Source organism: Phoxinus phoxinus (assembly GCF_949152265.1).
Source record: "Phoxinus phoxinus genome assembly, chromosome: 7".
In the NCBI taxonomy this organism is placed as follows: domain Eukaryota; kingdom Metazoa; phylum Chordata; class Actinopteri; order Cypriniformes; family Leuciscidae; genus Phoxinus; species Phoxinus phoxinus.
Window position 1 is genome coordinate 26,899,990 of NC_136882.1, and position 13,320 is coordinate 26,913,309.

Genomic DNA, 13,320 nt, shown 5'->3' on the forward strand with positions numbered 1-13,320 from the left:
ACACAGAATCTGTAACAAAATATGCCTAATTGTCCCATATCTGCTGTATACAGCATAAGTAATTTCACCCGACAAGCACAAATGAGAGTGGGACGATGTATTCTCCATTAAGATACATCAGGCTGCCAAAAAAGCTTTGGCTCTCATATTGCCGGTGAACCTCCAGGGAGCTTCTCTGAAATTGATTACAGCAAAAGGGTGAAGTGGTACACAGTATAAACTGAACCTCACATCTGAACCACTGTCTGTGGTTAAGTAATCTGCCCACAAACCGTATCCACTCATCACAAGCAACCACGCTGGTTTTCTGCATCAAAAGGTGGGCACACAGCATTTGTTTCTAAAAACAACAGTACTGTATTTCCGCAGCAGTTATACTTTCCAGTAGAACAAATACAATCTCTCACGGTGTTCCTTTGGCATTCTTATCCATATATTTGACCACATTTGTATTTTCATCAGCAGTATTGTGTTCTGTTCGAAGGAAAAGCCCTCGGCCTCTAACAGGAATTAGGATTTTGCTCCAAAAAAAGTGCACTTGTTTGTTCCAGTGCACATGGTGAAAGATATCCATATTTTTTTTCCACTTTTAAGCTATCCATCCTCATTTTCCCTATTTTATATTCTGTTTATACCCTTCAATTATACGTTCTGCCCTGTGAATGGCAGGTCTCAGTGGATCACTGCTATTGTATGAAATGACAGCTTCTTTTAGTCATGCAAACTGTCAATGCATGAAATAGCTTGCCCTTCACTTTGAAATACACCGATGCAAAGTTATAGGCTACATTTTAATAACCTTTTCAGTTAAAAAAAAAAGTATAAATGAAGCAAAATGCTTTTGCGAATGCAAGCTATACTTTTAAAATCAGACTCATGAATTACCCTATTTAGGACATGTGCGAAAATCTTATTGGCAGAGTGTTAAAATGTTAAAGATTCTGGCAAGTATGGGATGCCAAAAAGAGGCCTAAAAAGGTTTCTCTTGTTAACCACATTTCAGCAGAATTTTAAATCAGTTCAAGGGGTCAAATGGCAGATGCAGGCAGACCAGCATGTGAAGAGTTGTTATATTCACTAAATTCTAGAGAGAAAGGTGGGACAAAGGCCTTATATAAACTACCATTCGAAAGAGTGGAGACGGTAAGATTTTTATAAAGAAAAAATATCTTATGCTCACCAAGGCTGCATTTAAAATTGAAAATATAGGGAAAAGAGTAGTAGTGTGAAAAATTATTACAACAGTTTTCTTTTTTTAATAAATTTAATTAAAATGTAATTTATTCCTGTGATGGCAATTATATATTTTTTAGCAGCCATTACTCCAGTCTTTAGTGTCACATGATCCTTCAGAAATCATTATTATATGCTGATTTGGCTAGATACATTTTGTAGCTGCGTAATATTTTTGTGGAAATGGTGATAATTTATTTTTCTGTGATGTATATAGGCTACAGTTCAAAAGAATAGCATTTATTTCAAACACAAATCTTTTGTAACATTATAAATGTCTTTACTGTCACTTTTTTATCAATTTAATGTGTTCTTGCTGAATTAATTTCTTTCATAAAAAAACGTACTGACTCAGTACGATAGTGCATATCCAATATTGACCAATATGGTCAATTTAATTAATCAAATATTGGCTGATAACCGATATTGTATGCATCCCTAATTTTGAGTAGTTTCTGCCTTCTCTTAAAGTATTAGTTCACTTTAAATAGAAAATTAGCCCATGATTTACTCACCCTCAAGCCATCCTACAGTAGGTGTATATGGCTTTCTTTCAGACGAATACAATCGGAGTTATATAAAAAAATAGTCTAGCTCTTCCAAGTTTTTTAATGGCAGTGGATTGCAACCAACAGATTGAAGCTCAAAAACGTGCATCCATCCATCGTAAGCAAACTCCAAATGGCTCCTGTGGATTAATAAACGCCTTCTAAAGCAAAACGATGAGTTTGTAACATGTTAAATGTAAATATTTTTCTTACACAAAGTAAAATTCTAGGCCAAACGAAGATACGCAGTCCACTTGCCCCTAATGTGCAACTTGTGACGTCAGAAGTAGTGTAGTGCGTCATGTCGTAGCATAAATATCAGCAGTGCGTCGCATTACTCTCATAAGTTGCGCTTTACACTTAAGTGGAATCCGTATGTTCGTTTGGCCAGAAGGTAGTTATTTTACTTTAAAGGGGGGGTACAATGGTGTTTCATGTATTCAGAGTTGTTTACAGTGTTAAAGAGATGGATTCTCATGCTAATAATGGCCAAAGTTTGAAAAGTTATTTTGAACGAATAACAGAGAATTTCTGTGCTGAAAATCATACTTCCGGGTTGCAACATGTTTCGGCTGGTTTTTTTCTATCGTAGATCTAATGACGTAGACCAGAGTGGAACTCCTTATATGAGCATTGCTCTCGGAAAAGCGCGTTCACGCACACGTCGACCAGAGGAGAGAAAGACCGCGCTCATCGACGCGCTACTACCGGAAATCATCATCAGCAGCGCTAAATAGGAATGGTTGATGTCAAGAATGTCTCCAAAAAAGTGTGTTTTGGGATGTGAGGGAAAGTTTACCTTGTTCAGCTTCCCAAAGAACCCAGTGTTACTGGAACAGTGGATGCAGTTTGTATTTCCGGGACAGCAAAGGAGTGTGGCAAGTGCGGTTTTGTGTTCTGGTCATTTCAGTGACGAATGTTTATTAACCCTAATATTTATATATATATATATATATAGTAATATGGCCTACCGCACCACGATCGATAATAAGCAAACCTTCCCGCGCGCTTCCGCTTGACTCTATAGCTCCGCCCACGCCCAGAATCAAGGACCTCGGCTTTTTCCGGATAGAATCGGAAAGCTGTATTTTTATTTTATAAATATGATGAAACTAAAGACTTTTTGGAGATATGAAGGACGCACTATTACTCTATAGGTACTCAAGATTAACATGAGATTGACTGAAACTAAGTATTTTACCCCCCCTTTAAAAAGTTTTAAATATAATTTTTTTTTTTTACACAAACTAATAATTTTGCTTCAGAAGGCCTTTACCCTCTGGAGCCGTTTGGAGTTCGTTTACGATGGATGGATGGATGGATGCACGTTTTTTGAGCTTCAATTTGTTGGTTGCCTTCCACTGCCATTATAAAACTTGGAAGAGCCAGGATATTTTTTTAATATACTGTAACTCCGATTGTATTGATCTGAAAGAAGAAAGTCAAATACACCTAGGATGGCTTGAGGGTGAGTAAATCATGGGCTAATTTTCATTTTGAAAGTGAACTACTCCTTTAATGGACTCTTAATGGAGTCTTAACCAAATGTAAACAAGCCTAACCAAGTTAGTGATAAGGTTATGGAAGAGTGGGCTACTATCATTGTATTTGCTTTTCTGTGACTAAGGGTCTTACAGTAAGCAACAATATACTTTTACATGCATGACTAATAATAAAACTCATGCCATTTATTTAAGCATTCACCGAAGGTTGCTTAACGCAAATCAAGCGCAATATAAGGTCTATATTCATGAGAAGAATGTGAATGATGGCAGCGAGAGTGGTCTAGCCTCCTGCTCTCAGGACGCCAGCTGGCTCGGTTCCCAGTGTGCTTTCTCCACACAGATAAGAGAAAACAGGATTTCCAGTTGTGCTGCAACTGGTCTGGCTGGGATTCATCAGAGTTGAGGTGTTTCCCGCAGCTCTGTTGCCATGACTGTCGCCCCAGCAATAGATTAGCTGGAACTTGGAGTAAGCATCCTCATCAATCCTTGCCATGCATGGTCCCTTTATTGTCAGCTGGGCTCTGGAGGATTTGGCCCCTAGGAGAAATTTGGCTTTCCTTTTCAACATCACTTCAATTATAGTGCTGTGCAGCTAACTGTTTCACTGAGCTCTAATCCTCCTAACATGGACAAAACAGTTTGAACCCATATTCCAACAATCGTAAAACGCCCTTACCTGGCACATACCTCTTTTTCAGGGTTTGAGGGTACATTTACACGACAACAATATGCTTAAAACTGAGTTTTCCGTGTATAGACGACACCAGTGGCAAAACGATCTCCATTCACACGAATCTGCGAAAACGACTAAAAACGCAGTATTCTGCTGCCAGGCCATTAGATGGCGATGAAACACTATAAACTGAACACGTAATGCGTATGTGCATGAGGTCATTGTCTTCAGAGATTCACGTTTTTGTTGTTTACACAGAGACCGTTTTCAAAAGTTAGCATTTTTCAGCACCCAAAACATTGTTGTCGTGTAAACGAGCGGCCAAAACAGTGTCGTGTAAACAGCCCCTTAGTTTCATGGTCAGTCTTCTAGGTGGTTAGTAATACTGTCATCCTCTTTCCCTGCCTGTTTGTCACCATAGTTACTGTTTGATTTGAGTATTCTGTTCAGGTGTGCCTTGTTAATTTACTCATCAGCTCATTTGTTTGCATTTTGTATTTAAAGGGCATATTACAGGATAGAGTACCCAGTGAGCCAATGTATAGAAAAATAATGTAGGAACTAGATTTAAATATAAACATATACTTATAAAACGCTATTTAGGCTTCTGGAGTCGTTTTTGTGAGAATTTTACTCCCGCATTTGAAAACCGCCAAACCGGAAGTGACGTAATGGGAGGGAGAGCGGTCAAAGTAAACAATAGGAAAGCAATGGATCGCAATGACAGTTAGGACGCTGAGGAAATTGTAGCCTAAATGTTTACTCATATGACGGACCTCAGCCATATAATTATGAGCCTGATATGAAGCCAAGAGAGCAGGGACAGGCCAGGATTAGACAGAACAACGGTCAGAGGAGAGACACATTGAGTTGTGGTGTGAGGAGAACAGGGCAGGGGTCGGGTCTCGGTGAGAGAACAGTGTTAGCTTATAGATGCATTCAGGTTAAAGGAACACTCCGACTTTTTTGGGACTTTAGCCTATTCAACTTATCCCCCAGAGTTAGATAAGTCCATACATACCTTTTTCATCTCCGTGCGTGCTATAAGTCTGTTTGACGCACCCACCGCTAGCCTAGCTTAGCACAAAGACTGGATGTAAATGGTTGCAGCTAGCATACTAATCCAAATAAGTGACAAAATAACGCAAACATTTTCCTATTTACATGTCGTGATTTGTATAGTCACAGAGTGTACAAAAAACAAAGTCACATGAGACTTAAATTACCAGTAAGACAAGGCACATTTTGTAAAACGGATGTACAATAAGTGATCTCTGGCGGATCCGTGACAGTCATGTTTCCTGCCCGCGGCCGAAACACAACCTGACGGCAGACCGGGCGTTTTCAAATTTTTAAACCACACAACCGTTTTCAACATTGATCAAAATAAGACATGTTTCTTGAGCAGCAAATCAGCATATTAGAATGAATGATCATGAGACACTAAAGACTGGAGTATTGGCTGCTGAAAATTCAGCTTTGCCATCACAGAAATAAATTACATTTGAAAGTATATTCAAATAGAATAAAGTTATTTTAAATTATAATAATATTTCACAAGATTATTTCCCCCACTGTTTTTACCTTATTTTTGATTAAATAAATGCAGCCTTGGTGAGCTTAAGAGACTTCTTTCCAAAACCTAAAAATCTTACCAAACTTTTGAACAGTAGTGTATTCAGGAAGTATAATTTTTAATTAGAAATGTTGACTTGAGAAAAACTTGTTTGAAAGATTTGAAAAAGAATAAATAAATGTTGCATTAGTTGTGATAGATTTTAATATTTAATTGTTTGAGATTTTTGAGCCCCTGTTAATGGTTATATGAACCTTTCAAGAGTCACACCTGTTAGTAAATATGATTGTCAATGTTTGACTGCATGAATGACTGTCAATGGTTGACTATGTGAATATATAATAGAATAAACTTTACAATAATTTCACCCTGTCTTTTGTAGGCACATGTGTCTGTGGCGAGTGCACCTGCTATGACGTGGATCCCTCAGGAGACTGGGGTGACATCCATGGAGACACCTGCGAGTGTGACGAGAGAAGTTGCCATGCCATGTACGACAGATACTCGGATGATTTCTGTTCAGGTGAAGCACTAGTTGAAACATTTCTGTCAAACTTCTCGTTCTTATTATCACATTTGTGTTGTATGCATTACATTTGTATCCCACATGTCACTCCGGCAGTGTGTTTCCAAAGAAAAGAGGTTGAAATGTTCAGTTTTGGCTTCATTAAACCCCCTCAAAAGGAAATGGTTCACATTCCAAAATCCAGCAGTGAAAATACTGACGTTGCTAAAAAAGAGGACAGGGTGGAACTGTTTGATATCCGTTCACTCCACCTATCTGTGATCTTGCATAAACACAGGCCACATGGATTATCCTGAGCTGAAGAACAACATATGCAGTTCAGAAACATTTCAACATCTGTTTTAATGCTTGAGGAATGACTCTGCGGCCATATGCGAGGCTCGCTTCAATCTTATGTTTGCCTCAGAGGGGTGTGTACACAATTCATTTTTACATTCATGGTCAACCAGACCTGTGAGCTGTGCCCTTTAACTTCAAATCCATAAACAGACACATACACCACCGATGTATAATCTTTGCCTGTATCCAGGACAGTTTCAGGTAGAGCTTCAGTCGATCGTTCATCCATTAGAGGTCTCTAAATCCTGCTATGTGTCTGTTTGAAGGTCACGGCCAGTGTAACTGTGGCAGGTGTGACTGCAAGGAAGACTGGGCTGGAAAGAAATGTGATCATCCTCTCTCCTGTTCGCTGTCTGTGGAAGCCAGTCAGAAGAAGTGTCGGGGAACCTCCAGCCTGCCCTGCTTTGGCAGAGGTAATTAAGTCTAGTGTCTATTCATCTGTGCCAAAGTGGGTTCCGTCTGCAGCGTTTCACAGATCCGAGGTGTTACATTTGTTGGTCGCATGGTAGGCCGGAGGACTCTTAAAGGTGAAGTGTGTAATTTTCGGCTCTCCTGATTAGTCGCTCCGACATGGCATGATGCAAATCTTGAGCGGAAAGATCAATGCTAAAATTAGCAATACCGTCATTTAGCATGCCAGTCTTAATAGACTGTTTTGAATGAAACATGTTGTTACATGCATAATGTTGTGGCTGAATGTGTCTTTCTTTAAAGGATTAGTTAACTTTTCAAAAAACTTTTGCTGATAATTTACTCACCCCGATGTCATCCAAGATGTCCATGTCTTTCTATCTTCAGTCGAAAAGAAATTAAGGTTTTTGATGAAAACATTTCTCCATATAATGGACATCAATGGGCCCCAAACGGTTCAAGGTCCAAAGGACAGTTTCAGTGCAGCTTCAAAGGGTTTTAAACGATACCAGACGATGAATAAGGGTCTTATCTTATCATTTCAAAAATAAAAATAAAAAAGTTTAAGTTTTATAAGCACAAATGCTCGCCTTGCTCTGTTCTGTGATGCACGTTCGTGACGTCATGTAATACGCAATTACGTTGAAAACATTTTTTATTTACAGTTACTGTAATTGGGATTAAACAAAAAATAAAAACAAAACGATAAAAAGATTCTGGCACTGTTGGAGATCCCATATTAATCTAATATGGTTTTATAGTAGTAACATGATTTGTAGCACCTTACAATTCTAACACATTTAATACATATTTTTAAATCAAATTGCCACAATCATCTGAATTACAGTCTCATATGAAAATGTGGTTGCAATGGTACTTTTTGTAATGGGTGTTGTGAATTTAAAGTTTGCTTCAGCTACAGTAGTAGTGCTGGTCTGTACATACTGTCTTTGCATGAGTCTTTTTAGAAAGAAAAAATAAGTCAGTTACGAGTAGATGAATCAGAACTAGTGTGATTGTTCTAAAACAATGCTATTTCCATAGTTCCCCCTGCATACGAAAGTGAAGGGTGATAATAATAGTCCTGTTTCACTGAGTAAGGTGATAATTTAACTTTAATGGAGTCTGCATTCTGTGCACTTGTTTTTTAAAAGGACTTTCACCCCCGTGCTCTTTTATACTCTAGCGACATAGAGCAGATAATATAACTTGACTCATTTTAAAAGTAAAAAATGAAATGGCTTTTGCTGTTATGGCTGGGTTGAAAAAGAGTACACATAATTCAGTACACAAGTTTGTTTTATTGTGCTACAGTAAAAACTGAATGCTAGACTTGTTTTAGACAATGTCAATGATGATTACATCCAGCATACCTAAGAAATACAAATGTAAAAAATGCAGTCTGGAAGAATCAGATACATAGTAGCTTTTGTGCTTTTCATCCCTCAAGGCTTTAGCTCGGCATGTTCTCTCTGTAGCACCTGAAATAACACTGAATCTGGCAGCAAGTCTTGCGGTGAAACTTAGAAACAAGTATTTTAAGTAAACCAGATGCATTGTATTGTTCTGGTCTTTAGAGGAACAGAGAGTAGGATGTGAATTCTGTCTCTCTAATAAAAAATAAATGATTAAATTGTACCAAATGTCACTAAAATTAATTAGCTTGAATTCTTTCAGCTGTACATTTAAAACATCTCAAATCTGCTTCAACCAAATGGTGGGTTAAATTGTGCACAAGCGCAATAATTAATTGGCAGAAAAATACAAATGAAAGATTTCCTGGAAGGAAGCCAGTTTATTTATTTAATTTATTGCCGCACTGACTGAAGTCAATTTTATGATAAGGTATACCACTATGTATTCTGATTAACCCTATAAAGCCTGCTTTGATACCCACATTTCTAAAAGGTTTCTTCTAAAAATGATCAATATGGGGAAATAAAATGGTTGTATACAATATACTACATGCCTTCTGTTGTCTGATTTATAGTTTTTGCTTTTGTGGTAAATAAAATGCATGTTAGTGTAATTCCAAAAGCTTCTCATTTTAGTTTGTGGCACACATGTCTTTTTACTGTAAAATCTTTACTGATTTTTATAAAGTAAACAAGAATAGCTTTTATATTGTTTTGTACAAACTAGATAAACACTTACTGGACTGAAGCAACTTAGGTTTGCTTGATTATCCTTAAATCACATTTATTTCAAATATGATACTGCGGCTTTTGTTATTTATTTGCACCTCTCAATAATAATTGTATTGCATTACAGTATATGTTTTACTCCACACAATTAAAACTATAGAGCTTTGTTTATAAAAACTAATAATTTTAACATCATCTTACTAAAATGTATTGGAAGTTATAGAGTGACAACTGATATTTATATGCAGTCTTTATAAGTAGTCTGTTATAATTTTATAGAGATCACATTGATTTGCATTACATGCGATCAGAATTTCATGGTTCCATTTAAATATCAGCAACTGAACCAAATTGCATTTTTCGAGTATGAGCTCCATATTGTCACTATATCATTCATATTGTCACTATATCATAGCCAAAACCGAGCCTAATATACGGTATAAAATATGGTTCTCAACAAAAACATATAATCTTTTTTTAGATTAAAATCTTGATTTTTAAAAATATATATATTGTGTTAAAGGTTCAATAAACTCGTCCACTTAAATATACAGTATAATAATAGTTTATATATTATATAAATAATTGTTCTTGATTTAATGATTAATTATCAAGTATTTGTATTGTATTTGTGTATTTATCATATTTTTTTCTTTATATAGACCCAGTGCCTGATTCTTTTTTTAAAGGGCTTTTAAAAGTATGAAATACTTTTTTTTTTTTCACACAGCTCTAGATTGTTGCTAATGAAGAGCTTGGGACTGTGGCACCAGCCAATCAGCACTGTAATGACATCATTTTCCTGCAGCTCCAGGGTCTTTTATTTACATGGCATTTACAGCTCAGTTTTTGGCTCAAAAACTTAAAACTGTGTACTTCTAGGGCCCTATTTTGACGCGCTTTGCACTTTGACACTTGCGTTTCAGATCAAGTAACTTTGTGGGCGGATCCCGGCGCTGTTGCTATTTTCCCGGCGGATAAATGACTCTTGCGCCCGACGCAAATCTAAAAGGGGTTGGTCTGAAGTAGTTTCATTATTCATAGGTGTGGTTTGGGCGTAACGTGAAATAAACCAATCAGAGCGTCCTCTCACATTCCCTTTAAGAGCAGACGCGCTTGTTCCATGGCGGATCGCTATTATAACGGCGGATTTGCCGGCGCACGCCAGGAGCGGTTCACAGCCGAGGAAACCGACGTTCTCGTCAGGGCTGTAAAACACAGAGAAGTGACATTGGGGATGATGGGAGAAACCCACCCAAATTAGGTTAAACATGCGTATAATTTGGGTAGTAAATGTGTAGCCTAATCTAGATTTTTTAATTTTTTTTATCTAGATAGATCTTTTTCACATCTTCACGGACACAACAATGATTTCCCTCGTGTGTTAATATTTTTCCTTGTAATAATGTATGATTTGCAAAAATGAAAACGGCTGCATCTGTTTATATTAGAGAATCAAAGTGGATGCGGGTTAACATTATGGCCAAGCACGCGCCCTTAAAATACCACATCACTAACGCGCAACGCGCCACTGTCTTTAGACTGTTTTTTCCCTGGTCAATGGCGCAATTGCTTTCTAAAACTGGAAAATAGCACCATTGAAGTTTTGCGCCGGAACACGCCTCCTCTTTGCGCTGAACCGCCCCCGCGAGCGCAAGTTCATTTCCTAATTTACCGACGTGCGTCTGTGGAGGGAAAAGTCCGCTGTGCGCGGGTGCAAAATAGGAATGATACATGCGTCGGTGTTCAAAGTCAATTGCGCTGGGTGCAAGATAGGGCCCCTGGACTCAAGTGGGGCCCATTTTCAGTCTGAGATCTGAATGCCCAAGACCAGCCCCAGCCCTGCACTTTCTGCGTCCCCTGTGAAACTGTCTTTATGTTGAAGTGGTACTGCCGGTCTGTGGCTTTACCGTTCAGCATCAATAATCCATAGATTCTCTGTCCCTCCGTACTGTGAGCAAGTGCTATGAGACGTGGCCAGCAAATGATGATTTATACATCTGTTTACATAGAATTCCACCCATGATTGGAGCATAGGTCTGCTTGCTGCATCCATTATCCTGACAGCGGGTAATTATCAAGGTTTCCTCTGTTCGGAATTCCATTCCCACAATTAAGAAGGACTGTCATCCTGGCTGAATCAATCCAACATTTACACAGTGACATGGAGAAGCCCCATACGAGGAATTCCCATGCCACATGGCAGTTTGCTTGGGATTCATGAAGTCTCAGACTAAAAATAGGTATCTTGATGTTTTAAATCAGGCTTGTGCTTGCCTCATTTAGTTTTTCCTAGTTAAGAATGATGGCCATCACTGCCAGTGACTTGTAGAAAATGGACAGAGAAAGCAGTATTCAGTAGAAAAGCTTGTAAATGGTTTTGAGAGGAAACAAAGAGCCAGTTTAGGCGGTGAAAATTGGGAAGATTTCACGTTCTCTTATGCCTGGAATATCCTCCAGGAAACACTTGTTCTGAGAGTGTTTCTGCTGAGGCTGGAAAACCAATTTCAAATGTAGAGAAGTTGATTTTATTTTGTGCATTTGTCAGCAGTTCCATTGTATATGATCTTTAGGTCAAATATGTGGCATTTCAATGATATCTTAAAGATATTTACTGTATGGTTACAGTATATCCCGCCATTTGAGAAGCAACAAATGAGAGATTGCACTGTTGTTGTTTTTTTTTTTTCGATAGCACGGAAGTTACTAAGTGTTGGTTTTTACACTATTCATTAGCTCACTAATGCACTCTATAGATTACCGTGCAGAGCCCGTGTGCAAAGAATGCGTCTTGATTAAACATGCACAGCAGCAATCATTCAACATTCCCAGCCATCTTACAGGAGAGGGAAAAGAGGCCTAATTTGCCACGCAGATGTTGACTGATATCCAGTGTGTTGTAGGAACTGCTTGGCATGATGAGCGATCTTTAAAGCAAATCAGCAGAATTAGGGCTGATTGCAATCACTTCCTCTGAGTTTAATAATGGTGGTATCGCGGGTGCACAAGGACCAAGTGGTGCTCTGCATTGAGAAGGAATGTACTTTCTGAATGTGTCCAATAAGTATGGATATGCTTATGTATATTTCTATGCATGCTGTTGAATTGTGGGTTGAACTTTCAAGTCAAGTAAAAAAATAAATGAATATAAATACATACCAAATATACCTTATGCTATAGAAATGACATTTTCAAAACAAATGTTATATAAGAATTATAGTTATTGGTTTATGAATGTGTTGCATGCAGAGTGAGTGCTGTGTCATTGTGGTGGTCCTTATGGCTGCTAGTGGGCAGAACCTGAAAAGTGGACTCGAGATGCCTTTAAATGTCACGTCTTAACACAACTCGCACTGTCCTCCCTGACCTTTCATTCCCTGTGCTGATTGAAAGGCTTCCAAAATGCTATGTTTCAAAATTGTCTGACAGAGGTGAAATATTGCAAAAGAAAAAGTGGTAAAGCTAGTACTTCTCCCCAGATTGCTCTATATTCAGAATCAGCAAATGATGAGAAGTGGTGCATTAGGATCACATAAAATATTAATGCCTCTTAAAATGTGGAAAGCTGTATGTAGTGACTAACTTGGATCGTAGAGCATTTTGCTTTATTTTCTGAACGAAAATAGTTCCAATGGAGCCAACAAAGGATCTAGTATGCAAATCACAGTAGTGGTGTTGGAGTTGATCATGAATTGAATTGTTTGCCTAAATTATTTATTAACTCACTCATAAAGACCTAAAGGCTCACTCACACCTGAATGAATCAGTGTTTTTGAAAGAATCGGTTGAATAAATGAGTCAAATTATTATATTATATTATATTTTTTATTCATTTTATATTCATATATACAAACCTACATGCATTTGCATCTAAAAACCTACTGTAAGGTCCATCTCTGGTTCTATGTGGCTCTTGACATTTCTTAATTGCACTTTAAAAAGCAGACAGTGAGAAACCTCCTCACCCCCTTTTGCACCCTCGAAGTCTCATTTGCATGAAGCTCAGTATTTGGCAGGTTCATGCTTCACAGGACACATCAGGATACACTCAGCAGGACTCCAGCACGCTTGTCATTTAATGTCAGAGCTGGCAGTGGTCTGTGCAGCTAAACACTGGTGTCTTTACAAGCCTGATTGTCCTTGTCAAGTTTGTGGCACTAGAGTGATAGTCTTGGCATACATCATCAACATTCTTTCCAGATATGCCAGAGAATAACTTCAAAATGGCTGTGTCCCTATTCTCATCTGTCGTAAAAAGTATAGACCTTATGTAGCCCTCGCCTCTTTTCAAAGACAATATTCTAAAGATGGCTGCGCGCTTGTTTCTCTGGTGCATAAGGTCTATAGGAGATTAGAATTAGTGTG

At 38.1% G+C, this 13,320-nt stretch overlaps 1 protein-coding gene across 1 annotated transcript in view; it reads left to right on the plus strand.

Moving 5' to 3' along the window:
- Positions 1-13,320, plus strand: part of itgbl1 (integrin, beta-like 1) — a 43,503-nt gene that overhangs the window by 16,431 nt on the left and 13,752 nt on the right. Inside the window, exons 7-8 of the mRNA XM_079618077.1 lie at positions 5,918-6,058; positions 6,667-6,813. Of these exons, the coding sequence (XP_079474203.1) occupies positions 5,918-6,058; positions 6,667-6,813 (288 nt within the window). The remainder of the gene's footprint in view (positions 1-5,917; positions 6,059-6,666; positions 6,814-13,320) is intronic.